At 49.3% G+C, this 27,910-nt stretch overlaps 1 protein-coding gene across 2 annotated transcripts in view; it reads left to right on the top strand.

Annotated features, from left to right (window-relative positions):
* LOC142249820 (inter-alpha-trypsin inhibitor heavy chain H3-like) overlaps positions 1–27,910 on the top strand; it is a 135,260-nt gene that overhangs the window by 13,491 nt on the left and 93,859 nt on the right. For both annotated transcript variants that reach the window (XM_075321729.1, XM_075321730.1), the window contains exons 5-8: positions 507–669; positions 2,776–2,886; positions 5,423–5,548; positions 8,610–8,726. In XM_075321729.1, coding sequence (XP_075177844.1) covers positions 507–669; positions 2,776–2,886; positions 5,423–5,548; positions 8,610–8,726 — 517 coding nt within the window. The remainder of the gene's footprint in view (positions 1–506; positions 670–2,775; positions 2,887–5,422; positions 5,549–8,609; positions 8,727–27,910) is intronic.

Below are 27,910 nucleotides of genomic sequence, written 5' to 3'. Positions count from 1 at the left end.
GAGGTGAAAAGTCAAAAATAAGGTAAACCAAAAGTAAGAATTTGCAAGGAGAAATACTAGACAGACAGGCTGTAGTTCCAAGCAGGGTCCACTTCAGAAATATCACTAGCGAGAAATGGAAGCCTGCGGAAGCTAGAAATAGTTACTCCCGCTGGATGACAGGGCACACTGAATTACAGCATTGGAAACACTTGTTGGCAGAAAACAATGAACACACAAACAAAGTGTTCAGAACCAGGACAACGGCCGAAAGTGACTGTGGCTCAGTAGACAGGTAAGCGGACCACAACACAGGAGGATGCCAGATCAAATCCAAGGCATGACAGGAACACACTGTCAGTAGAACAAAATGTCTCCATCTTCTCAATATCTGATAGCACTCACCCGAGTAATACGCTCATGTAAGTGAACCCTAAGAGGGTATGTGTTATATATTATGTTACATATCGTGTGCCATATACAGTATATGTCGCACTGATAGAAGGTAATGATCTCTGGCTTTACAGGGCTTCTGGCAGGAAGACTGAGAAATTTACTGTGTCAGTTAATGTGGCTCCAGAAAGTAAAGTAACATTCGAGCTGGTCTATGAAGAAATGCTGAAACGTAACCTTGGAAAATATGAAATGGTCATCCAAGTTCAGCCAAAGACTCTAATCAGAAAATATGAGGTAAAGTTCCTGCAGTAACATTGGATGGGGCTATATAATTAAGGTTTATTTTTTTTTTTAGCCAGTAAATCAGTCTTTTAGATATATAGTACTACTATGAAACTCATGTAAAACACGTATAGGAGAGTCATTCAAGTTGTAAAATATTAAATTTTATTAAATATCAACCAAAAAGGATAAAATTAATTTTCCATATATTGTAAATATGAGGTAAGGTGGATTCTATACTCACCCACCCACCATTCGCCTGCACCCCGCTGATGAAGCTTTGGTGACACGTGCGTCCGGGTTGAAGGATACTCACCTACCCACCTCTGAACCGCCACTGTTAGGCTCTCTGTTCTTACTCCATGGGTAAGTCTAAAAACTGTTGTTTTATAATGTGACTATTTGACCACATGGTGTTCTCTCATTGTAATTGCACTGGCTGGTTATATACCTTTCTTGAGATTATGATGGGGTGATTTGGGTTGTTTATTTTGGGTGGGTGAGTATAGAATCCACCTTATGAATTTTATCCTTTTTGGTTGATATTTAATAAAATTTAATATTTTACAACTTGAATGAGTCTCCTATACGTGTTTTACACGAGTTTCATAGTTGAATTTTGGAGTATATTCTATGACATCCAATTATTGGGGATTGTGATATAATCCACTAGGATGAAACTACAATATGGTATCTTCCCCTGTTTGTCTGTGCTATATATTTTAGTAAATATATAGTACTACGTAGTTCTTGGCTTAAAAATTAAGACCAGGGGTGTAACGATAGCAGTCGCAGAGATCGTGACTGCAACCGGGCCTGGCGGGGTTAGGGGCCCAGCGTCCCCCTTGCAGAGAAGTAGCCAGCTCCTATCTGTGAGACAGGAGCTGCGCTGTGAGGTGGCAGACCAGGCGGCCGCTATGGGCCCCGTGAGTCTGGGGGGCTGGTGCCAGCATCAGGCCCCCCTCGCCCGCGGGCCCTCGCCCGTCATCACACAAAATAATGTTTTTCACATTTTTTAAAACGTTTTTTCCATTTTTTAATGTATTTATTAGTTTTCTTAGGAGACTTAAACTTGCAATCATCTGATCAAGTCTGTCACCTAAAAGGCTAGCTTTTACAGGAAAACCGTCATGACATGTCCGGGGGTCTTCACCAAACCAATTGTCATTGAAATCAATGGGTGTGCCATGATGATGTCACTGGGTTACAGATGTAATGATGCACCCCCTGCCAGCAAACATGAAATTCTGTCCACAGGCCGAGCTCCACTCGACTCGCTGCTGTTACAGGCAGATGATGGCTGATTAATTCAACCATCATCTGCTGGGAAAGATGTGCTGCATTGTGAGCCCACATCAAAGTCAAGTACACGCCAGATGGCGCAACCGTACATCATAAATTGGAAAGGGGATTGATCATGTTAAACTGACCGCATCATTACATAATAGCTGCAATTTCTCTTCTCCGTTGAGAAGATTTTAGCTTTTAATGTTGGGGTAATAATTAATGTTAAGTCCACTAAGAAATTGAGAGATTTTTTTACTTTTAACCCTTCATTACAAAGTGCTGGGAGTAGAGCAGAGATTACTAACAGCTTCAACTTCCATCTCATAGCAGTCAGTGTGGGGGGAGGGGAGTGCAAATGAGCTGACAGCAGTGTGAGAGGGGAGCTGCAGATGCAGAAGTTTTTGAAATTAAACAAAACTTATCTCTGAGGCACACCCCTCACTGACTACTGTGAGATGAAAGTTGAAAGGTGTTTGCAACTACACTTATATCTGCTCTGCTCACAGGACTTTTTAATTACACATAGCTTTGCAATGAGATCAGAGAGAAGAGCAAACTGTCTGTCATTACATGTCTCATAGAGAAACCTGCTCTAAGCCATTGTGGGGTGTGTTCTTTCTATCCTGTATGTTGCAGCCAGCTTATGATTGGTCAACCTCATGCAGAGGAAGAATTACACGCCCTCTTAGTAAAATCTCTGCTATCACCCTTGTGGACTTAACATAAACTTTGACCTAAACTCTAAAAACTGATATGGTGACTTTGAGGGAAACAAGTTCGGCCAAATGTAATTTCTTTAAAGTGTAATGTTTTTAATTCTTTATGTTTCAGATTGAAGTAGACATACATGAACCTCAAGGAATCAGTTTTCTCGATGCTAAAGCATCTTTTCTATCAAATGATCTACTACCTGCTGTAGAAAAATCTTTCTCTGGAGAAAAGGTAATATTTTATATTTTGTAAGGGCAGCCATTAGAAAATATAGAGATCCATATATCAATGGTTGGGGCCACTTGTGACCACCACGCCAACATCCCCATTTTCATACTGATCCATGGGTATACAAATTCAAAGATACACAAATTACTTACCTATGACCACCCTCCTCCCCCGCACATGTTTTTCTCTTCACCTGTTATTTCTGTTCACTACTGTGGTCAAATGTTTCTGGAATCCAGATATTTTCAGCTGATTCACCATTTGTGACTTTTTGAAAAGTCCCAGAATTTGTCCTGATTGTGTTCTGGCGTCACACTGGAATTATTCTATATATGCCTGAATTCACGTTCAAATTTTGCTTAATTTCAAGAGAAACGTGCAACTTTTTGAGCAAAAAAAGTTGCAAAACATAGAAAAGACAAAAATAAAGGCCCCTTTTATCTTTTTTCTGCAAAATTAATGAACCAGAATGATAAAGAAGCCCCTATATTTACATATTACCTTTATGGTCACCCCTTTCCATCTCATCCCCACAGAACATACATTGTTTTCACCTCATTTGCCAGCACTTGGTTAAAATAATTAAGGGTAGTTATTCAACTTCTCCGAATCCAGCACCTCCTCTCTGCTGCTTCAACAGTCTTTATTTATAGGATGCAGCCGTGACATCACCGATATGGTGAAAAGTGCTATTTATAGAAAACCCCTTTAATTCATGTTCTGGGTAGATGACAAGATAAGGGGCGGTGTAACGCAGTGACTACCGGGGTTCTGCCAGGTACACGGGAACCCTTGGCAAGTACCGCAATATACAGGGTACACGATACAGTGGTGGGCTCTGGTGCTGGTAAAGGGGAGCAGGATCACCTCCTATACTCACCTGATTCTGATCCCTGTACTCCCTAATGTCCCTATCCAAGTTCTTTCACCCCGTCGCTGATCACGTGCCTATACCTATAGTACGCAGGGCAGCAGGAACACTAGTCCCGCTTTAGGTTAAAGACACAGAGAGGATTAGACAGATATGGGTAAAATAAACAGCAATCATACAAAGCACTCCAAACAACAAGAGGTAATAATGAGGGATGGACCACAGGGGAAAAAACAAAAAGGACTAAGGAAGAGAAAAACTCAACACAGCTTTCACACAGCAAATGTTCTCTGAAAGGCTTCCTGGTCCTCAGCTCACAGGTTCCCTCTAGAGGTAAGCTAAGCAGAAACTATTACCAGAGATTACCTGAGCTAGGAGGGAAGACTTTATAGCAGAGCTAATTAGCAATAGAAAACAGCTGGCTATTGCTTTCATTCAGAGTTCAGGAGAACAAAGGAACAAAGGATTTACTTAACCCTAGCAGAGCTGGAAAAAGGAGAATCTACATAGCCAGCAGTATTAACCTGAGCATATGTGTATAAAGCCCTGCACTGTGATCTCCTGACACCAGAAATAGGAGGGACCACTCTCTGTCGTAGTACCCTCGAGACAGGCGGCCGCTATTCCCTGAAAACCTGTTTAAATGTTCTAGATTTCTATGGCAGCCAGGAATGTTTTACGCTACATTGAAGAAAACTGCCTTAATATCTGGCACAATGCGATGAGGACAACTAGTCCAGGAGGCCGGTCCCCAGGTTTTCCCCAACCAATTTTTACTGACAAGTCTCTTCCTGTAAACACACTTAGTTTGCACACTTTTTTTTCGATTTTTATACTGGGCAGGTATAGATAGGATTGGAAGAGTAAATTCAAACCAAGAAGCTCGGTGGGAATAGAAGGATAAAAAGTGGTGACCGGTTGGGGAAGTTTCCTCTTCAACACATTCTTAGGGGTACTTTGCACACTACGATATCGCAGGTGCGATGTCAGTGGGGTCAAATCGAAAGTGACGCACATCCGGCATCGCTGTCGATATCGTAGTGTGTAAATCCTTTATGATACGATTAACAAGCGCAAAAGCATTGCAATCGTATCATCGGTGTAGTGTACGACATTTCTATAATGTAGCTGCAGCGACAGTATGATGTTGTTCCTCGCAGCACACATCGTTGTGTGAGAAGCCGCAGGAGCGAGGAACATCTCCTACCTGCGTCACAGCGACTCACGCCGGCTACGCGGAAGGACGGAGGTGGGCGGGATGTTTATGTCCCGCTCATCTCCTCCCCTCCGCTTCTATTGGCCACCTGCCGTGTGACATCGCTGTGACGCCGCACAACCCGCCCCCTTAGTAAGGAGGCGGTTCGCCGGCCAGAGCGACGTCGCAGGGCAGGTGAGTTATTGTGAAGCTGCCGTAGCAATAATGTTTGCTACGGCAACAATCACAAGATATCGGTGCTGCGACGGGGGCGGGGACTCTCGCACTCGGCATCGCAGCATCGGCTTGCGATGTGGTCGTGTGCAAAGTACCCCTTAATTTAGATAGAAGGCTCCATATTCCGTAACTTGGCTATAAGTTGGGAATTGCTGATTGCTTTACGTTATTTTAAGAATTGCTCATTAGGGTTGGCATACAACATGGATAATTGTGGCTTTACTGTTTGTCTTCAGGGTCATGTCTCATTTAAGCCCACAATAGATCAGCAGCGCTCGTGCGCCAACTGTACGACCACTTTACTGGATGGAGATTTTACCGTCACCTATGATGTTAATAGAGAAACTCCTGGAAACATACAGGTGAGGTGTAATAAATAGATGTGGGACATCATTTTCATCACAAAATGTGCAGAACTGATTTTCTGCAAAATCCATAACACAATATATAACAGAAATGAATTAACCAAAAAAGGAATCTACAGCAGAAGTCAAATAATTTATCCAACAACCAATGTGGTTAAAAATATTAATCATATTTTATTTCATCAATATACAAAAAGTTATAGTGCTGGTACCCACAGGATTAAAAGAAACCCTACCCCATAAAACCATACAAAACCAAACTGGTGCAATGTGTTAAAGCCATAATTTGATATTTAAAATTATGAAAATTCATATATAAGCATCTGGGTATAAATAATTATACAGTTAATCAGATCTGCTGACCAGTCACAATTATAAAGTGCAAGTGCAGTAGTGACCAGAACAGCTGATCAATATGTATATAACCCACCTGGACACAATATAGCAGTATGTAATATTATATAGCCCAAGGCAGAAAATAGCAAAAAATCAGAGGACTAGTACATTTAATATGCTAAGGGACAAGTAGATCTTGGGATCTTCTCCTGTAGATTCCTTTTTTGGCTAATTAATTTCAATGGGAGGATCTGCTTTGCTTTATGCATAGTTAAATATTTCTATTTCCTCTTTTGGTTTAACAATATATAACAGAGTCTGTAATAGAGGAATAAAGGGGGCTTTACACGCAACGACATATCTAACGATATGTCGTCGGGGGTCACGGAATTCGTGACGCACATCCGTCATCGTTAGCGACGTCGTTGCGTGTAAAAGCTCTGAGCAAGTGTTAACGATCAAAAATACTCACCTTATTGTTGATCGTTGACACGTCATTCATTTTCAAAACGTAGGTTGTTCGTCGTTGGGGCAGCACACATCGCTACGTGTGACAACAACGAACAACAACGTACCTGCGTCCTCTGGCAACGAGGTGGGCGTATCGATAATGCGGCTGCTTTCTGCCCCTCCGCTTCTATTGGACGCCTGCCGTGTAATGTCGCTGTGATGCCGCACGAACCGCTCCCTTAGAAAAGAGGCGGTTCGCCGGCCACAGCGACGTCGCAAGGCAGGTAAGTACATGTGACGGGGCCTAACGATATTGTGCGCCAGGGGCAGCGATTTGCCCGCGACGCACAAACGACGGGGGAGGGTGCTTTCACGAGCAACATTGCTAGCAATGTCGCTGCGTGTAAAGCAGTCTTAAGGATCAGATATGTTGATTCAATCCCTATTACCCTGGGAGACATAGCGGGTGAAATAAGCATTATACACGTCATCAATTTTGTAAGTAAATATATTTCTAAAGGTGCTATTGACATGAATTTATCAACAGATGTTATTTTTTTACTTTAGTGTAGGCCTTCACTAGATAATGAGGACCTTTGACATCGGTTGAGAGCCAAAATATTGACTAAAACCTATCACGGATGACAGTCCTGTGGTGTGTCTGGCTGTAGAAGGTCACAGTATTTAGCTGCGCAAACTGCTCCCTGACCTTCCGTCGTTCCTGCTTGGCTTTCATCCTTTTCCCTTTAGGGCCCTGGGGCACTGTTCAGCCTGTCAGCTGCTGTTTATCAGTACTTTCCTTGTCTTTATATACCTTCACTTCCTATTACTCTGTACTGGTGATATTTGATACATCTGTATCAAGTCTTCAGTGCAAGCAGGCAGCTTGCATACATCAGGAGAATCTTGGTGGTTGTTGCAGCTTTTCTCCCTGAGACAATCAAGGGTGCTTTACACGCTGCGATATCGCTAATGATTTATCGTCGGGGTCACGTCGTTAGTGACGCACATCCGGCGTCCTTAGCAACATCGCAGCGTGTGACACGTACGAGCAATCTTAAACGATCGCAAAATGCAAACAACGTTGGTTTTGGAGAGGTTGTCCTAAAACCAAATATCGTTGCCTGTTTATTAGCGATGTTGTTCCTCGTTCCTGCAGCAGCACACATCGCTGTGTGTGACACCGCAGGAGCGAGGATCATCTCCTTACCTCCGTCCACCGGCAATGCGGAAGGAAGGAGGTGGGCGGGATGTTACGTCCCGCTCATCTCCGCCCCTCCGCTTCTATTGGCCGGCCGCTTAGTGACGTTGCGGTGACGCCGAACGCACCTCCCCCTTGAGGGAGGGATTGTTTGTCAGTCACAGCGACGTCGCCGACCAGGTATGTGCGTGTGAAGCTGCCGTAGCAATAATGTTCGCTACGGCAGTGATCACCAGATATCGCATGTACAACGGGGGCGGGTGCTATCGCGCTTGACATCGCTATTTGATGATAGTGATGTCGCTGTGTGTAAAGCCCACTTTAGAGATCAGTTGTTTCTTGTTTTCCCTTGTTTGTTATCCCTGTGTGTCCTTTAGGGCCTAGTGGCGTTGACGAAGAGCTCATCCCATCCACTCCCGTCCTAGGGCCCAGATCAGGGTCAGCCTAGGGTCAGGTCTCCGGTTCGGCACATAGGTGTGGAACCTATTTAGGGCAGTGAGGGACCCCAGTGTCCTGAAACGTTTTTGTTCTGTTACATTTGTCTGATTGGAAACAAGCTGTGGATTTAAGGAGCGCCATAGGGTCTTACCAGTGTAAAAGATGGTGACTTTTTAATAGGAAAACCGCTCACCTGGAATGGTTGTGAGACTCACAACCAGTATAGAGACATATAACAGCTGCAGCCGATCCCACGTGCCAAGGGCAGAAGCAAAAAAAAAAAACAGGATAATTGTGGTATACTCCGCGCTGCTGTACAAAGAAACACTCCAAAAAATGAAAGCAATGTGGATGGTTTATTCTACGCGTTTCGAAGAAATATCCCCTCTTCTTCCTCGGTGGATTTTCCTGAGGAAGAAGAGGGGATATCTCTTCGAAATGCGTAGAATAAACCATACACATTGCTTTTATTTTTTGGAGTGTTTCTTTGTACAGCAGCGCGGAGTATACCACAATTATCCTGGTTTTTGTTAAACTTGTCTGATTCACATACGACTAAAAGACGTTGTGTGCACATACCCTAAGAAGTGTACATTTGGTTGTGAAATAACATTGCTATATTTCTTTTTTTAGGTTGTCAATGGATATTTTGTTCACTTTTTTGCTCCTCCTAAACTGTCCAGTGTACCAAAAAATGTAATTTACGTCATTGATAGAAGTGGATCAATGTCTGGTAGAAAAATGCAGCAGGTAAGATATTCTACACATGATTTTGTGCTTGAAGGTTGTTATATTTTTCTTAATAATGAGTATAAAATAAAATAAAATATATTCACCACACCTTCCATCAACATTGTGAGGTTTCAGCTGCTCTAGTAAGTTCTGATACCCGAAAAAACTGAAAAAGTTTCTAATAAATTGCAGGTTCCATTCAATGCTAATTCAATTTTTTGGAATTTTGAAAAATCCAGCAAATTCGAACAATTTGCAATTTTCCAAAATGCAAAACATTACATCAGCCAGAAAAGGCTCACATGATCTTGATTGTGGCTGGACAGCCTTCACATTTATACCATGCTGCTATCACATAACATGGTTTAGCACAGCCAATCAGGAGGGAATATTGTAGCCTGTATAAAAGCAGTAGCAGGAAATGCATCGGCCATTTTATGACGAATCTGGAAAGTGGACATCACAGCTAAGCAACAGAGATAGACAAAGATAGTCATAAACAACTTATGAGGGTCTTCGCTTTCTGGCAGCGTTAAACGCAGGCAAATAGTTCTTGTGGTGATAAATAGGCTAAAGTTTATTTTTCTGTTATAAACTTTCAAACCCATAATAAACAGCTTTACTTCAGCCACAGTCTTCAAGACAAAATAAATAGCGCTTTCTCAGGGTAAACACAGCCAAGTGTCAGTAGACAGTTTTCACTCACTTGACAGACAACTGGCCCTGCTAACATACAGCAGGTGAAATAAGTGTTGAGCACGTCACCAATTTTCAAAGTAAATATATTGTTTAAGGTGCTATTGAAATTAATTTCTCACCAGATGTCGGTAAGAATCTGTAGCGCCGGTGTCCCTGCAGGGATGCCGACTTACTCACCGCCCTGGCCGGGTTGCTTCCTTCCCCGCTGCCCTGCGCCATCCACATGTGCTCCTGCTTATGTCGCGGGCGGAGGGACGCGCTCACCACGCTCGGGTCCGGCGCTGCTGCTGCTGCTCGGTGGCTCGAGCGGTGGGCCGGACCCGGGGACTCGAGCGGCGCTCCTCGCCCGTGAGTGAAAGGGGTGTTTGGTTTGGGGGATTTAGTCCGTGACACCACCCACGGGTCGTGGTGAAGATGGGCACCACCGCTGCTGGTGACGGGGATCCCGGGAGCGATGGTAGGGAGCAGCTGGGATGTTGTTTTCCCCCTCCGTGGGTAGGGGTCGGTGGTCCCGGGGCCCGATGGTGTGATGGGGAGGCAGGGTTGGTGAGGTGCAGGGTTGCAGGGACAGCGCGGCGCGGTGCCAGATGGCACGGGTGTACTCACTCAGCAAGAGATGCACAAAGTCCTCGGTAAACCAAACGGCTGGATGCAGTGTCTCTCCTCGGACAGGTGTTGGCCGCTGTCTTTCCCTGCACCTTGATGTACTTTGTGGACTAGTATGGATCCCCAATGGTAGTCCGCTTCCCGGTGTATAGGTACCGGAGGAGCCCGTTTGCCCGCAGGCGCTGGCCCTTGGGTCTCTAGCCTTAGGCGGTAGCTGTATACCCTCACGGTGCGGACGGTTGCCTTCAATTGGGTCTTTGGCTGTTAGGAAACCCCTGGGGTTCCTGTCACACTCGGATTTGACTGTTTACGGCGACTCCAAGCCTAGTCGGGGTCCGATGGCCCGGCCTGTATGTGCTGGCTTCACTTCGCTCCCCGGTCGTTACCGGCGGGCCAACGCCCGACCCCGGTCCTACGGTTCTGCATCGATTCACCTCTCCTGCAGATGGCCACCACTGTCTGCCAACCTTGCTGTCAGTGCCTGGGCCACAAACCCAGACACCCCAGTGTTTACTCCTCACACTTCAACCTCCTGAACTGAACTGTCACTTTTTCCGCCTCCAGGACTGTGAACTCCTCGGTGGGCGGGGCCAACCGCTTGGCTCCGCCCCCACCTGGTGTGGACATCAGACCCTGGAGGGAGGCAACAAGGGTTTTGTGTTTGACTGGTGTCCCTGTCTAATGGGGGTGGGGTGTTTGTGTGTTATCTGTGACGACCTGGCTGGGCCAGGGCGCCACATTCCCCCTTGGTGAAATGCAGACCGTCCACGGGCTGCTCGTCCGTCACCGGTTTTATTTTTCAAAACTGTAGAAATATAAATAACATGTAAACATTTTGAACATATAGGATTATTGTGAGAACACTTAAACGTTGCACATATAAACAAAAACATTTTTAATAATGACGGACGGACTGATGTCTTCCGCTCTCCCACCCAAGCAACCTAGCCCTGATGCTGCCCCTGAAAAGTGGGCAGCATCCCTTGACCCCAGTCCAGGTTCAGGCTGCCCGAGCGGGAACGGGTACGGTAACTCGCACCCGGCTGTCACTTCAGCGGACCCCACGTCCAGGGGGACCCCTGACCCCCGGAGGATAGCCACCGGACTTGGTGGTGGCCGGGCCCCAGCCTGCTCTGCTGCGGGCCCTTCCTCCAATCTGCCTCTCCGGAGGCGGCTCCGACGGAAAATCAACCCTCAACTTATTTACAAGCCCACAAGTTTGTGGGTGGCCTGCCAGTTCTCGGCCATGTCCATGAGTAGTCTCTCATGCAGGTTGTAAACACAGAAAGTCCCTCCAGGGACAACTTGCCGGCAACGGCAGGAATAATCAGGTAGACAATCAGATGAATATCACGGTTCATTAAGGTCATTCAATCAAACTGCTGAGGGTCCCAACGGGGGACAACTGCTTGCAACGGCGGACCGCTGCCACTACTTGAGGTCGTACTCCTCCAGGACCTCTTCTAGCTCCACATCCGGACGGCTTGGTGGAGGAGGAGGGGACTGGGGCCGCATCTGTTCACCGCGGCTTTTCCTCTGCCTGACGTAAAGGGCGAACCAGCCCCTCTCCCCGCAGTGGTGGGTGTAAGTCACCAGGTCGCCCGGCAACAGATCACAACCTGGATGGCCCGTGGGGAGGTGCGAATTGACATTGCGGCGGGCCACGAACACTTCGGCCTCCAGGCCCGGCTCATAAATGAAGCCGAACCCCCTCCGTTGGTCAAACTGCCGGACTTGGCCTTCGTACACCGGGCCCCGCACACGAAAGGTGGCATGGCGGAGTGCATCCTTCTCTCTGATCACCCTTGCCATCACTTCGGCCCTCTGCTGCTCCCTGGCGGCAATCTCCCAGCCCAACGGGTTTGGTTCCATGTCCAATAAGGGGCGTTGGCAGACCCCTGCGCCCGGGTCGGGCCCTGCTTGACCGTGCCCTCACCGGCCACTACCGGTTCTCTTTCGTGGGGGTCCCGCGGCGTAGCCTCAGCTGAGGCGGGGAATTCAGGGTCAGTTAGCCTCACCGGTCGGGCCTTCAGGCCGGCAGCGGCCGGTTCTCCCACGTCTGAGCGGACTGCCGCAGCCGGAACAGACTCTGGTGCGGCCACTTCCGGGGCCAACGGCTTCTCATCGCGGACGGCTACTTACCGCGGGGCCTTCCATGGTAGCGGGAGGGACACAGGCCATTCCCGAACAACGCCCTCAGGCCGGTCCTCTAGGGCAGACGGGTTGGCTTCCGCTACCGGTGTTTGGGGTAGCGGACCGAGCGGAGAGGCGACAGCAACCGGTACGGATGGCGGGGGAGGCAGGAGGGTGAGCGGGCGCAGGCCGGGCCCCTCAGCCACAGCGGCCGGTCCTTCTCGGACACAGGGGCGGGGGTCGCTTACCCGCTCCTCCAACTCTGCCTCCACCTCACGTCCCCACACGGCCGCTGCCACCTCCTCCATCTCAGCCACCCAGCGCTCCATCAAGAACCGGACCTGGGCTTGAAGGCGGCAGCACATCTGTGCGGTCCGGGCTTCCACCCACGCCGCTATTCCTGGCGTGGGCTCGGGGATTTCCGCAGTGCCGGACGGACGGGACATCATGCATGGCCGTGTTCCAGGAACCAATTGTGTGCAGAGTCCTGGCGTCCCCGCTTTTATAGCCTCGGCTACATTAGGCAGACACGCACCTGCCCCCCCTTGGTTCTCTTCAGCACTTCCTTTTTGTTTGGGGCGGGGCTTCACTTTCGTGCCTTCCCTGCTCAGAGAAGACGCTCGAGCGGGAGATTTTTGCGCCAAGATGGCGGCGCTCCAAAATTTTCGGCCGGACTGCGCCGGCGGGGATCACAAGGCGCACTTCTACTGGTAAGTAGATGGGTTCAATCCTGTTTGTGACGCCAAGTTGTCGCGGGCGGAGGGACGCGCTTGCCACGCTCGGGTCCAGGGCTTCTGCTGCTGCTGCTCGGTGGCTCAAGCGGTGGGCCGGACCCGGGGACTTGAGCGGCGCTCCTCGCCCGTGAGTGAAAGTGGTGTTTGGTTTGGGGGATTTAGTCCGTGACGCCACCCACGGGTCGTAGTGAAGATGGGCACCACCGCTGCTGGTGATGGGGATCCCGGGAGCGATGGTAGGGAGCAGCTGGGATTTGTTTTCCCCCTCCGTGGGTAGGGGTCGGTGGTCCCGGGGCCCGATGGTGTGATGTGGAGGCAGGGTTGGTGAGGTGCAGGGTTGCAGGGACAGCGCGGAGCGGTGCCGGATGGCACGGGTGTACTCACTCAGCAAGAGATGCACAAAGTCCTCTGTAAACCAAACGGCTGGATGGACGGGTCCCGCAGCCGGCTGCAGTGTCTCTCCCCAGACAGGTGATGGCGGCTGTCTTTCCCTGCACCTTGATGTACTTTGTTGACTACTATGGATCCAAAACGGTAGTCCGCTCCCCGGTGTATGGGTACCGGAGGAGCCCGTTTGCCCACAGGCGCTGGCCCTTGGGTCTCTAGCCTTAGGCGGTAGCTGTATACCCTCACGGTGTGGGCGGTTGCCTTCAATCGGGTCTTTGGCTGTTGGGAAACCCCTGGGGTTCCCGTCACACTCGGATTTGACTATTGTCGGCGGCTCCAAGCCTGGTCGGGGTCCGATGGCCCTGCCTGTGTGTGCTGGCTTCACTTTGCTCCCCGGTCGGTACCGGCGGGCCAACGCCCGACCCCGGTCCTACGGTTCCGCGTCGATTCACCGCTCCTGCAGACGGCCACCACCATCTGCCAACCTTGCTGTCAGTGCCTGGGCCACAAACCCAGACACCCCAGTGTTTACTCCTCACACTTCAACCTCCTGAACTGAACTGTCACTTTTCCCGCCTCCAGGCCTGTGAACTCCTCGGTGGGCGGGGCCAACCGCTTGGCTCCGCCACCACCTGGTGTGGACATCAGACCCTGGAGGGAGGCAACAAGGGTTTTGTGTTTGGCTGGTGTCCCTGTCTAATGGGGGTGGGGTGTTTGTGTGTTATCTGTAACGACCTGGCTAGGCCAGGGCGCCACACTTACTCCTCTTCCGAGGGCTTGTGCAAGCAGGTCAGGTCTCCCGGGAAAATGCTTAGGGTGCACACGCGTTCAAAGGCCCTCCTCTTAAAGGGCAGAAATGCTATTTCTAGAAAATGCCTTTCAGACAATGGCTGAGAGGCACTATGTAATTATAGCACCCTCCCACTAGAGGCAGTGTTGCACAACGTCCTTAGTTAGTTTGGTATCAGTCTGCTAGCTAGTTGTCAGGTCCCAAGCTCCTGTCCTGTTATGCTAGTGTCCGTCACCTGTACCTGCCTCCCATACCTATTTGTCCCTGCCGTACCCACTATATCTGACCATACCCACCTGCCTGTCTGTCTCAGTCATCTTGACTGTACCTGCTTATACCTGTACCCATACCTGAGTCTGTCACCTGTTCCAGAGGGTCAGCTGCCACAATCCTGGTCACTGCCCTGGGAGTGGTACCTGGCGTCCACCTCGCGGTAGGCGCTTAGTTAAGCGCCTCCCACTAAAGGGTAAGCCTGGGTCCCCCTTGTAGTCCAGTGTGTCCACTAACCCCAATCGCTGCCCCTACACTGGCTGCAAGCAGTTAGGCTATGTGCGCACGTTGCGTAATTACATGCAGTTACGCTGCGCTTTGTAGCGCAGCGTAACTGCATGCGTACTGCGTCCCCTGCATAATCTATGAAGATTATGTAGGAGCCGTGCGCACGTGGCGTTTTAGAGCGCAGCGCTTCGGCTGCTGCCCGAAGCGCGCGTTCTAAGAAGTGACATGTCACTTCTTCCGTGCGCTTTGCCGGCAGCTCCTGCTCTGTCTATGGGAGGAGCTGCAGGCAGAGCGCATGGAATCGGCTTTTTTTTTTTTTTTCACTACGGACATTTTCGGCAGCGATTTGAAGCGCACGTGTGCTCTTCAGATCGCTGCAGAAATTTCTGCAGTGAAGTACGCAACGTGCGCACATAGCCTTACACAACCCATCCAATCCACACAGGCAAAGAAATCAAACCATGGATGTCCATAAATTTAGTGATGTGTAATAATGAGAAATTACACAGGGAATAAGTATTGAACAGCTTCAAGACGCCTCCTGTATAAAGAAACTAATTGCATGCATTGTTCATGCGTGATTTTGGCCCATTCTGCCACACAAAAGGCCACTTTACACACAGAGAAAAATCTGTGGCAGATCTGTGGCAGATCTGTGGCAGATCTGTGGTTGAAGTGAAATTGTGGACAATCAGTGCCAGGTTTGTGGCTGTGTACAAATGGAAAAATTTGCAGAATCGGCTCCTGCGCTGTCAGTGGCCGACCATGCGACCGCCAGGGGGCCAGCCTATGAGTCAGGGGGGCCCGGTGTCAGCAGGGGGGCATAGGGGTCCCTGACCTGGAGAAGCCCACCAGGCGTTTCTGACCTGCAGCAGAGCAGAAGTGCTCCTGCCCAGAAAACGGAATCCATCCTGCCAGGACCTGCGATGATGTCATGCCCATGTGACTGTGTGGGAGGAGACACAGGATTGGCGGGCATAAAGCAAAGATACTGATTCCTGAAGGAGATATGAATACATGACTGGTAATGAGAAAAAAGGGGACATGAGAGGGGGGGGTGTGCAGGGTAAGTGGCATATGAGGGCTGCAGACTGTGACAGAAGGATGTGAAGGGGTGCAGAGTGTTTGAGAAGTTGAGAGAGAGGTAAGTTGGGTTACAGGCTGTGTAAGATATGTGGGGCAGGGTGAGTGACATATGGGGGTGTAGTGTGTGATATGTGGGGTGCAGGCTGTATGGGGGAGCAGGATGTGTGACATATGGGGGTGTAGTGTGTGATATGTGGGGTGCAGGCTGTATGGGGGAGCAGGGTGTGTGAGATATGGGGGTGTAGTGTGTGTGATATGGGGGGTGCAAGCTGTATAGGGAGCAGGGTGTGTGAGATATGGGGGTGTAGTGTGTGTGTGTGTGATATGGGGGTGCAGTCTGTATGGGGAGTAGGGTGTGTGATATATGGGGTGTAGTGTGTGGGATATGGGGGGTGCAGGCTGTATGGGGAGCAGGGTGTGTGACATATGGGGGTGTAGTGTGTGTGATATGGGGGGTGCAGGCCGTATGGGGAGGAGGGTGTGTGACATATGGGGGTGTAGTGTGTGTGACATGGGGGTTGCAGGCTGTATGGGGAGCAGGGTGTGTGACATATGGGGGTGTAGTGTGTGTGATATGGGGGGTGCAGGCTGTATGGGGAGCAGGGTGTGTGACATATGGGGGTGTAGTGTGTGTGATATGGGGGGTGCGGGCTGTATGGGGAGCAGGGAGTGTGATATATAGGGGTGTAGTGTGTGTGATATGGGGGTGCAGGCTGTATGGGGAGCATGGTGTGTGATATATGGGGGTGTAGTGTGTGTGATATGGGGGGTGCAGGCTGTATGGGGAGCATGGTGTGTGATATATGGGGGTTTAGTGTGTGTGATATGGGGGTTGCAGGCTCTATGGGGAGCAGGGTGTGTGACATATGGGGGTGTAGTGTGTGTGATATGAGGGTGCAGGCTGTATGGGGAGCAGGGTGTGTGACATATGGGGGTGTAGTGTGTGTGATATGGGGGGTGCAGGCTGAATGGGGAGCAGGGTGTGTGATATATGGGGTTTAGTGTGTGTGATATGGGGGTTGCAGGCTGTATGGGGAGCAGGGTGTGTGACATATGGGGGTGTAGTGTGTGATATGGCGGTTGCAGGCTGTATGGGGAGCAGGGTGTGCGACATATGGGGGTGTAGTGTGTGTGATATGGGGGGTACAGGCTGTATGGGGAGCAGGGTGTGTGACATATGGGGGTGTAGTGTGTGTGATATGGGGGGTGCAGGCTGTATGGGGAGCAGGGTGTGTGATATATGGGGTTTAGTCTGCGTGATCTGGGGGGTACAGGCTGTATGGGGAGCAGGGTGTGTGACATATGGGGGTGTAGTGTGTGTGACATGGGGGTTGCAGGCTGTATGGGGAGCAGGGTGTGCGACATATGGGGGTGTAGTGTGTGTGATATGGGGGGTGCAGGCTGTATGGGGAGCAGGGTGTGTGACATATGGGGGTGTAGTGTGTGATATGGGGGGTGCGGGCTGTATGGGGAGCAGGGAGTGTGATATATAGGGGTGTAGTGTGTGTGATATGGGGGGTGCAGGCTGTATGGGGAGCATGGTGTGTGATATATGGGGGTTTAGTGTGTGTGATATGAGGGGTGCAGGCTGTATGGGGAGCAGGGTGTGTGATATATGGGGTTTAGTGTGCGTGATATGGGGAGTACAGGCTGTATGGGGAGCAGGGTGTGTGACATATGGGGGTGTAGTGTGTGTGATATGGGGGGTGCAGGCTGAATGGGGAGCAGGGTGTGTGACATATGGGGGTGTAGTGTGTGTGATATGGGGGTGCAGGCTGTATGGGGAGCAGGGTGTGTGACATATGGAGGTGTAGTGTGTGTGATATGGGGGGGTGCAGGCTGTATGGGGAGCAGGGTGTGTGACATATGGGGGTGTAGTGTGTGTGATATGGGGGTGCAGGCTGTATGGGGAGCAGGGTGTGTGACTTATGGGGGTGTAGTGTGTGATATGGGGGTTGCAGGCTGTATGGGGAGCAGGGTGTGTGTGACATATGGGGGTGTAGTGTGTGTGATATGGGGGGTACAGGCTGTATGGGGAGCAAGGTGTGTGAGATATGGGGGTGTAGTGTGTGTGATATGGGGGGTGCAGGCTGTATGGGGAGCAGGGTGTGTGACATATGGGGGTGTAGTGTGTGTGATATGGGGGGTGCAGGCTGTATGGGGAGCAGGGTGTGTGATATATGGGGTTTAGTGTGTGTGTGATATGGGGTTTGCAGGCTGTATGGGGAGCAGGGTGTTTGACTTATGGGGGTGTAGTGTGTGATATGGGGGTTGCAGGCTGTATGGGGATCAGGGTGTGTGACATATGGGGGTGTAGTGTATATGATATGTGGGGTGCAGACTGTATGGGGGAGCAGGGTGTGTGAGATATGGGGGTGTAGTGTGTGTGATATGGGGGGGTGCAAGCTGTATGGGGAGCAGGGTGTGTGAGATATGGGGGTGTAGTGTGTGTGTGTGTGTGTGTGATATGGGGGTGCAGTCTGTATGGGGAGCAGGGTGTGTGATATATGGGGTGTAGTGTGTGGGATATGGGGGGTGCAGGCTGTATGGGGAGCAGGGTGTGTGACATATGGGGGTGTAGTGTGTGTGATATGGGGGGTGCAGGCCGTATGGGGAGGAGGGTGTGTGACATATGGGGGTGTATTGTGTGTGACATGGGGGTTGCAGGCTGTATGGGGAGCAGGGTGTGTGACATATGGGGGTGTAGTGTGTGTGATATGGGGGGTACAGGCTGTATGGGGAGCAAGGTGTGTGAGATATGGGGGTGTAGTGTGTGTGATATGGGGGGTGCAGGCTGTATGGGGAGCAGGGTGTGTGACATATGGGGGTGTAGTGTGTGTGATATGGGGGGTGCGGGCTGTATGGGGAGCAGGGAGTGTGATATATAGGGGTGTAGTTTGTGTGATATGGGGGTGCAGGCTGTATGGGGAGCATGGTGTGTGATATATGGGGGTTTAGTGTGTGTGATATGGGGGTTGCAGGCTCTATGGGGAGCAGGGTGTGTGACATATGGGGGTGTAGTGTGTGTGATATGGGGGTGCAGGCTGTATGGGGAGCAGGGTGTGTGACATATGGGGGTGTAGTGTGTGTGATATGGGGGGTGCAGGCTGAATGGGGAGCAGGGTGTGTGAAATATGGGGTTTAGTGTGTGTGATATGGGGGTTGCAGGCTGTATGGGGAGCAGGGTGTGTGACATATGGGGGTGTAGTGTGTGATATGGGGGTTGCAGGCTGTATGGGGAGCAGGGTGTGCGACATATGGGGTTGTAGTGTGTGTGATATGGGGGGTACAGGCTGTATGGGGAGCAGGGTGTGTGACATATGGGGGTGTAGTGTGTGTGATATGGGGGGTGCAGGCTGTATGGGGAGCAGGGTGTGTGATATATGGGGTTTAGTGTGCGTGATATGGGGGGTACAGGCTGTATGGGGAGCAGGGTGTGTGACATATGGGGGTGTAGTGTGTGTGACATGGGGGTTGCAGGCTGTATGGGGAGCAGGGTGTGTGACATATGGGGGTGTAGTGTGTGTGATATGGGGGGTGCAGGCTGTATGGGGAGCAGGGTGTGTGACATATGGGGGTGTAGTGTGTGTGATATGGGGGGTGCGGGCTGTATGGGGAGCAGGGAGTGTGATATATAGGGGTGTAGTGTGTGTGATATGGGGGGTGCAGGCTGTATGGGGAGCATGGTGTGTGATATATGGGGGTGTAGTGTGTGTGATATGGGGGGTGCAGGCTGTATGGGGAGCATGGTGTGTGATATATGGGGGTTTAGTGTGTGTGATATGGGGGTTGCAGGCTCTATGGGGAGCAGGGTGTGTGACATATGGGGGTGTAGTGTGTGATATGGGGGTTGCAGACTGTATGGAGAGCAGGGTGTGCGACATATGGGGGTGTAGTGTGTGTGATATGGGGGGTACAGGCTGTGTGGGGAGCAGGGTGTGTGACATATGGGGGTGTAGTGTGTGTGATATGGGGGGTGCAGGCTGAATGGGGAGCAGGGTGTGCGACATATGGGGGTGTAGTGTGTGTGATATGGGGGGTACAGGCTGTGTGGGGAGCAGGGTGTGTGACATATGGGGGTGTAGTGTGTGTGATATGGGGGGTGCAGGCTGAATGGGGAGCAGGGTGTGTGACATATGGGGGTGTAGTGTGTGTGATATGGGGGGTGCAGGCTGTATGGGGAGCAGGGTGTGTGAGATATGGGCGTGTAGTGTGTGTGATATGGGGGGTGCAGGCTGTATGGGGAGCAGGGTGTGTGACATATGGGGGTGTAGTGTGTGTGATATGGGGGGTGCAGGCTGTATGGGGAGCAGGGTGTGTGATATATGGGGTTTAGTGTGTGTGTGATATGGGGGTTGCAGGCTGTATGGGGAGCAGGGTGTTTGACTTATGGGGGTGTAGTGTGTGATATGGGGGTTGCAGGCTATATGGGGATCAGGGTGTGTGACATATGGGGGTGTAGTGTGTGTGATATGGGGGGTGCAGGCTGTATGGGGAGCAGGGTGTGTGAGATATGGGGTGTAGTGTGTGTGTGATATGGGGGGTGCAGGCTGTATGGGGAGCAGGGTGTGTCATATATGGGGGTTTAGTGTGTGTGATATGGGGGTTGCAGGCTGTATGGGGAGCAGGGTGTGTGACATATGGGGGTGTAGTGTGTGTGATATGGGGGGTGTAAGCTGTATGGGGAGCAGGGTGTGTGGGATAGAGCACCACAAAGAGGTAGTTGCTCCACCTGGAGCTGGAGATGTAAGGGACTTTTACTGTAGAGTGTGGGGGGGGATAGGGGTGTTCACGCCGTATACAAAGTGATGCTACATTATGGGAGGCAGTATGAGGGGAGCAGTATATGAAGGACAATGTGTGGGCACATTGTGGAGGCTGTAGGGTGTAAAAAGGGGGCACAATATGGAGAGGGGGCTGTGTGGCGAGGGGCACGGAAGATGTGAACAGTGTGGAGGCCATTGCTTATATCGCAGGTCTTGCCTCATGTCGATATACTCAATGGCGGCTTCTGCGGGCAGCCAGCGGGGAGTTCTGCACTTGTCAGCTGATTTGAACAGCTGACATGTGCGGCTATCAGGCATGAGTGGATCCGCTCTCCACCCGTGCCTGTTAACCCCTTATACCGTGCTGTCAATGACACAGTGCGCTGGACATCCCAGCCGCGGTAAGCTCTCACCCGGCAGAATCGGAAGTCACGTGACATGATCACGTGAGAGCCGATGGTTGCCATGGTAGCACAGAGTCATGTGATGACTCCTGTAGCTATCATGAGTCAGTTCCTCTTACACCTGGCAGACCGCTGTGTGTAAGCAGAGTAGCTTTTCTGCAGATCAGAGCAATGCAGCAGGGGGACTAGTAAAATATATATATAAAAAAAAAAGTTTAAAAAAAAAATAAAAAACCTAAAAGTTCAAATCATCTCCCCATTCGCCCCATTAAAAATTAAAGGGTTAAAATAATATACACATATTTGGTATCACCGCGTTCAGAAATGCCTGATCTATCAAAATGTAAAATCAATTAATCTGATTGGTAAACGGCGTAGCAGCAAAAAAAATCCAAATGCCAAATTACATTTTTAGGTCACCACAAATTTTGCGCAAAATGCAATAACAGGCGATAAAAACGTAACATCTGCGCAAAAATGGTACCGTTTAAAACATCAGCTCAAGATGCAAAAATTAAGCTATCACCGAGCCCCAGATCCCGAAAAATGAGAACATTACGTTTTTTGGAAAATAGCGCAAAAAATGTGCAACTTTTTTTGGACAAACGTCTGAATTTTTTAACCCTTAGATAACAGTAAACCTATATATGTTTGGTGTCAACGAACTCATACTGAGCTAAGGAATCACAATGACATATCAGTTTTACTATAAAGTGAACACGGTGAATAAAATATCCTAAAAACAATCGTGCAATCACACTTTCTTTTGCAATTTTTCCGCACTTTGAATTTTTATACCCATTTTCCAGCACACTATATGGTAAAATTCATGGTTTCATTTAAAAGCACAACACGTCCTGCAAAAAACAAGCCGTTATATGGCAAGATTGACGGAAAAATAAAAAAAGTTACGGCTCTTCAAAGAAGGACGCAAAAAAACAAAAACGGAAAATTGCCCGGGGGTGAGGAGGTTAATTAGATAGGATGGTTTTACGGATGTTTTTCATAAGGGAAGACAGTGTGGCGGCCATAATTCATGGTGGAGGGGTGGTGCAGTGGTCATAGTATATGAGTGGGACAGTGTGGAGGCCATGTATCATAAGGGGGACAATGCGGGGTCACTTTTTTGTCAGGGAGCATAGTGGGGAATTATTTTTTTCAAGTGCACAGTATACGGGTTATTTAGTGCACAGTATTATGGATATTTTTTATTTAGGTGTAATAATGACACTTATCTTTTAGACCATTGTGTTAGGATATGTTGTGGAAAACCAGAGAAGATGGAAGTCTGCGGAGACGAGTTGTGGATGTCCAAGGTCATCATGGCATCTGGACCAGATGAAGAAGAATGGGATGAGACCATTACAATCTGAGAAGTCACCAATAAGGTACCTGGATCTAAGAGAGCATTTATACTGGATAATCGCCTCCTTTAAAGGGAATCTGTCACCAGGATTTGCTCCCCCATGTGAGAGCAGCATAATGTAGAGACAGAGACCCTGCTTCCAGCGATGTGTCATTTACTGAGCTGTTTGCTGTCATTTTGATAAAATCAATATTTTCTCTGCTGCAGATAAAAGCTCTTGAATATGCTGGACTACCTGGCAACAGGCCAAGTAGTCCTGTAATGATAATCTGCTGCTGATTAATCAGTGATTTTATCAAAACTACACTAAGCAGCCCAGTAAGTGACACATCGCTGGAATCAGGATCTCTGCCCCTATGTTATGCCGCTCTCAGATTAGAGGGCATAAACTTGCTGACAGATTCCCTTTAAATGATTGTTGACTGTTTGGTTATATGAAGCCGATCGGCAGTTGTTTAATGACCTGTGACTGCAGACTAGTGAATCCTCATTGCATGCGCACAGCGAGCTGTCAGGGTTTTCTAGTGCCGGCGGTGAGAGTGGCCGTCATGTGACCACAAGTGTGTGATTTACATACTTGTGATCACATCTGCATGAGGCTTTAGACTGACTTACTGGTAGGAGCAGCATGAACCCCAACTACGGCCCTGCCGCTACGCTTAACTGTATCATTGTGCACATGCACGCTGCAATTTTTTTTTTCCCAGACCACTAAGTCCGAGGACAAAATTGAACATAACCACTGCCTCATTGGATAACATTGGTCCGAGTGCGATCCAATGTTTTGTCAGATCGTACTCGAACCAAAAATACGGGTGTCTACACAAGCTCTTATGATGTGACACCATAGTTGTAAAAATGTTTACCTGGTTAGTAGAGTTGAGTGATGTTCGATGTTCGAGGTTCGCCAATTTCATGTTCGAGTGATTTTGGGGGGTGCTCGAGATCGAACTCGAACGCGAGCTTTTTGCTAAAAGCTCGACAGCAAAATGCCTAGCTAATTACTAGCTGGCTTTTCACTGTAATAGTGTGAGTCACTGTGAATCACGCTATTATCAAATTTCAGCGTATAGTGTGCGGGGGGGGACGCGGTTTTGATCTGTGGTGCTGCTGAGTGCTTACAGACTGCCGATCGCCATTTTTTTTTTTCCTAACCGCACGTGCAGTGGGATGGGCCAGGATGTCAGCCAATCACAGACACACACGCAGCTAACTGGATTTTTGCCAGACAAGCAAGGGCATGTGTCATAGGCTGTGAATGTCACATGTCCTTGCCTTATAAAATACAGCCATTTTCCCTGTCGCCGCCATTATCTGCCTTCTGCGTGTGGGTGACAGTCACCGCTCACACTGCTGCTGCCGATCCTGCTGTGTGCGCTATAGACATAGTGCAAGCTACACAGCGCTGTAGGGATTAGGGACTGCTGGTTATTTCAGCCCTTTTCAGGGCTGATTTACAGGTGTTCATAGCCATAGCTGCTATGCAGGTCAGTGCAAACGCTGTGTTTGGCTTTAGATAACAGCGTCTGTGTACCTCAGCTCAGGGAATTCCTTGCTGCATTTTATCATTAGGAGGGATAGAAAGTGAGGCTTCCTTTCCTGTCCTGGTACCCACAGAATCCGGGCACTGTACCCACCTGCCCAGTTTTGCCACGGTATTTTATTTGCCCAAAGAGCTGACACTTTTTCTGCCATCCTAAAAGTGTCTGGAATAGAGTTGAGCGCGGTTCGTGGTTCGTGGTTCTCCAGTTCGCGGTTCGAGTGATTTTGGGAGTGTTCTAGATCGAACTAGAACTCGAGCTTTTTGCTAAAAGCTCGATAGTTCGAGTTACGTTCGAGAACGGTTCTAGCAGCAAAAAACCAAGCTAATTACTAGCTGGATTTTCGCTGTAATAGTGTAAGTCACTCTGTGACTCACACTATTATGAAATTTCAAAGTATAGTGTGCGGGGACAGCGCGTTCAGATCACTGCTGCTGTGATAATGGCGATCGCCATTTTTTTTTTTATGTTCTTCCTTCCCTAAGTGCGCGCGTGTAGTGGGGCGGGCCAGCATGTCAGCCAATCCCAGACACACACACAGCTAAGTGGACTTTTTGCCAGAGAAGCAAGGGCATGTGTCATAGGTTGTCCATGTCACATGTCCGTACATTATAAAAACAGACATTTTGTTCCAGCACGCCATTATCTGCCTTATGCTTCTGGGTGACAGTCACCGCAGACGCAGCTCCTGCCGCCGATCCTGTTGTGTACGCTCTACACACAGCGCTATACATAATTTGGATGGAAGTTTCTTTCAGCCCTTTTAAGGGCTCATTACAGCTTGCTCAGAGCCATAGGTGACAGTCAGGTCCGTGGAAAGAGTTTTTAACAGCTACAGATAACAGCGTCTGTGTCGCTAAGCTCAGGGACCCTCCTGCCCTTTTTAGCAAAGCCATTTTAATTGCAGAATGCTGCCAGTTAGTGGCATCCTAAAAGTGGCTGTTGGACTTCATTAGTGTCCCACTGGTGGCAAGCTATTTCCAGCACCTCTGCATTGCACCCTCAAACTTATTGTTACAAAGCCATTATAATAGCAAACACTGAGGAAACTTAGTGGCATCCTAAAAGTGGCTGTTGGACATCATTAGTGTCCCACTGGTGGCAAGCTATTTCCAGCACCTCTGCATTGCACCCTCAAACTCATTGTTACAAAGCCATTATAATAGCAAACACTGAGGAAACTTAGTGGCATTCTAAAAGTGGCTGTTGGACTTCATTAGTGTCCCACTGGTGGCAAGCTATTTCCAGCACCTCTGCATTGCACCCTCAAACTCATTGTTACAAAGCCATTATAATAGCAAACACTGAGGAAACTTAGTGGCATCCCAAAAGTGGCTGTTGGACATCATTAGTGTCCCACTGGTGGCAAGCTATTTCCAGCACCTCTGCATTGCACCCTCAAACTCATTGTTACAAAGCCATTATAATAGCAAACACTGAGGAAACTTAGTGGCATTCTAAAAGTGGCTGTTGGACTTAATTAGTGTCCCACTGGGGCCAAGCTATTTCCAGCACCTCTGCATTGCACCCTCAAACTCATTGTTACTAAGCCATTATAATAGCAAACACTAAGGAACCTTAGTGGCATCCTAAAAGTGGCTGTTGGACTTCATTAGTGTCCCACTGGTGCCAAGCTATTTCCAGCCCCTCTGCATTGCACCCTCAAACTAATTTTTCCTAAGCTATTAGAATAGAAAACTGTGCTGCCAGTTTAAGGGCCATAGTTGCATTGTCGGGGATAGTTATTGTTGTTTATTCTGCTGTCAATAAAGCTAGACCACCGCTGCAATCTACACCACCTCTAAATTTTTACTACCACATTTTAAGTGCACAATCTTGTCTCAATCAAAATGAGTGGCAAAATGACAAATGCAGGTGGAAAGGGGAATAGGCGTGTTGGAAAAGGAAAAAAAGTTTGTGTCCGTGGGGAAGGTGGCAAAGCTCCATTAACATCTGCTGAAGATAGGCCATCTACCAGCAAAAGTAAGATGTCTACTACTTTCCGTGGACAATCCGATGTGCTCCCTTTTTTACGGACACGAAGAACTGGAACAAAGGTAGATGATGCCCAAAAAAAGAAAATGCTTGAATGGATCTCAAGTGGTCCAACAAGTGCCCTCTCCTCCACCTCAACTACCGCATCCAAAAAACACCAGTCCTCTGAGTTATCATCCCAATCACACTTGCTTTCTCCCAGCTCTCAAGTCTCCATCCGCCCTGCACAGTATGGTGGAACAGAGATGGCTGAGTCTGCAGAGCTGTTCAGTCACACTATAGCCTGGGAATCAGAGGTCTGCTCCCAAGCTACAGTGAGTACAGAACAGGAAATGGTCTGCAGTGATGCCCAGAACCTTTGTGACTCAGATTCAGGCCGTGAGGAACAACTTTCTGAGCATAATGTTGACCCTTATTCACCAACTTATAACACCTGTTGTTATAGACAATGAGGAACATACTGATGACGATGAGACGCAGATACCAGATTGGGATGACAACTTAAATATTCGGTCAGGGCAGGGCAGGAAGAGGCTCGGTCTGAGGGTGAGGGGAGTGCAAACACAACAATTGATGAGGAAGTTCTAGATCCCACCTACTGTCAACTCACAGTCAGGCACTCGAGGAGGTCAACAGAGGCGGTGGAGGAGGATGCAACTGACGACGAAGTTACCTTGCGCCTTCCTGGACAGAGGAGGAGTACTGGTAGCACATCTAAAACTGCATCCTCAGCCACCACTCTGCCTCTGAGCACTAGTCGGGGTGGCTCAGCAGGTCGCATGCCCTCTAAGCCTTGCCTAGCCTGGTCCTTTTTTGACCTTTCAAAGGATCGCCCAAATTATGTGATCTGTAAAATTTGTCGGGAATCTGTAAGTAGAGGCCAAAACCTCAGCAGTTTGACAACTTCTTCCATGAATCGTCACATGAATAAATATCATATGTCCCAGTGGGAAGCTCACCGTGCTGCAATGCGGCCTAGCGGAGCGGACCATCCACCGCCTGCCCCTTCCAGTGCATCCGCGCGCTCTTCATTTTCTAGGACTGTGGGGACAGCTGTCACACCTGGTTTTCCACACACAACTTCCACCACTGTAACCGCAACAGGCAGTTTGCTTGTTAGGTCGTCAGTTGGTTTGGAAGGGGAAACAAGTGCGTGTGTACAGCTCTGTCAGACATCGATAGCACCAATGTTGGATGAAGGCAACATCATGTCTACGCCTGCACTTTCCTCACAAACCTGCATTCTTCCAGGGACACCATACTCACCACCGTCTACACACAGCAGCCAGATCTCTGTCCCTCAGATGTGGACAAATATAAGGCCATTTCCTGTGACCCATGACAAAGCTAAGAGGTTGACTTTATCCCTTTGTAAGCTCTAGGCTACCGAAATGCTGCCTTTCCGCCTGGTGGACACACAGGATTTTAGAGACCTTATGTCTGTCGCTGTGCCCCAGTACCAGATGCCCAGTCGCCACTACTTCTCTAAGAAAGGTGTGCCTGCGCTACACCAGCATATCGCACACAACATCACCGCTTCCTTGAGAAACTCTGTGTGTGACAGGGTGCATTTCACCACAGATACTTGGACCAGTAAGCATGGACAGGGATGTTACATGTCGCTGACTGGGCACTAGGTAACTATGGTGATAGATGGTGAAGGGTCTGCTGCACAAGTCTTGCCGTCCCCACGACTTGTCTGTCAATCCTCTGTCTGTCCAAGTTCCTCCACTGCTTCTGCCTCCTCAACATCGTCTGGGTCCTCCACCTCCGCCCCAAGCCTGCCTGGTCAGGCCACCAGCGTTGTAACTGCGCAGAAGGAATCACGCACCCCTCATTACTATGCTGGCAGCAGAGCGCAACGGCATCAGGCGGTCTTTATCTTGAAATGTCTTGGAAATAAGAGTCACACAGCGGCTGAGTTGTGGGCAGCTCTGGAGACTGAGTTTGGTAAATGGTTATCTCCACTCAACCTGCAGCCTGGTAAGGTCGTGTGCGACAATGCTGCAAACCTGGGCAGGTGACACACGTGCCTTGTATGGCTCACGTGTTGAACCTTGTTGTCCATCAATTTTTAACACACTATCCCGGCCTAGATGGCCTTCTGAACAGGGCACGAAAACTGTCTGCTCACTTCCGCCGTTCAACCGCCGCAGCTGAGCGACTTGCATCGCTCCAGAAATCTTTCGGCCTGCCA

This window comes from Anomaloglossus baeobatrachus, chromosome 8 (assembly GCF_048569485.1).
Source record: "Anomaloglossus baeobatrachus isolate aAnoBae1 chromosome 8, aAnoBae1.hap1, whole genome shotgun sequence".
Lineage (NCBI taxonomy): Eukaryota > Metazoa > Chordata > Amphibia > Anura > Aromobatidae > Anomaloglossus > Anomaloglossus baeobatrachus.
The sequence above is the reverse complement of the archived record's forward strand: the minus strand, read 5'-3'. Positions and strand labels throughout refer to the sequence as shown.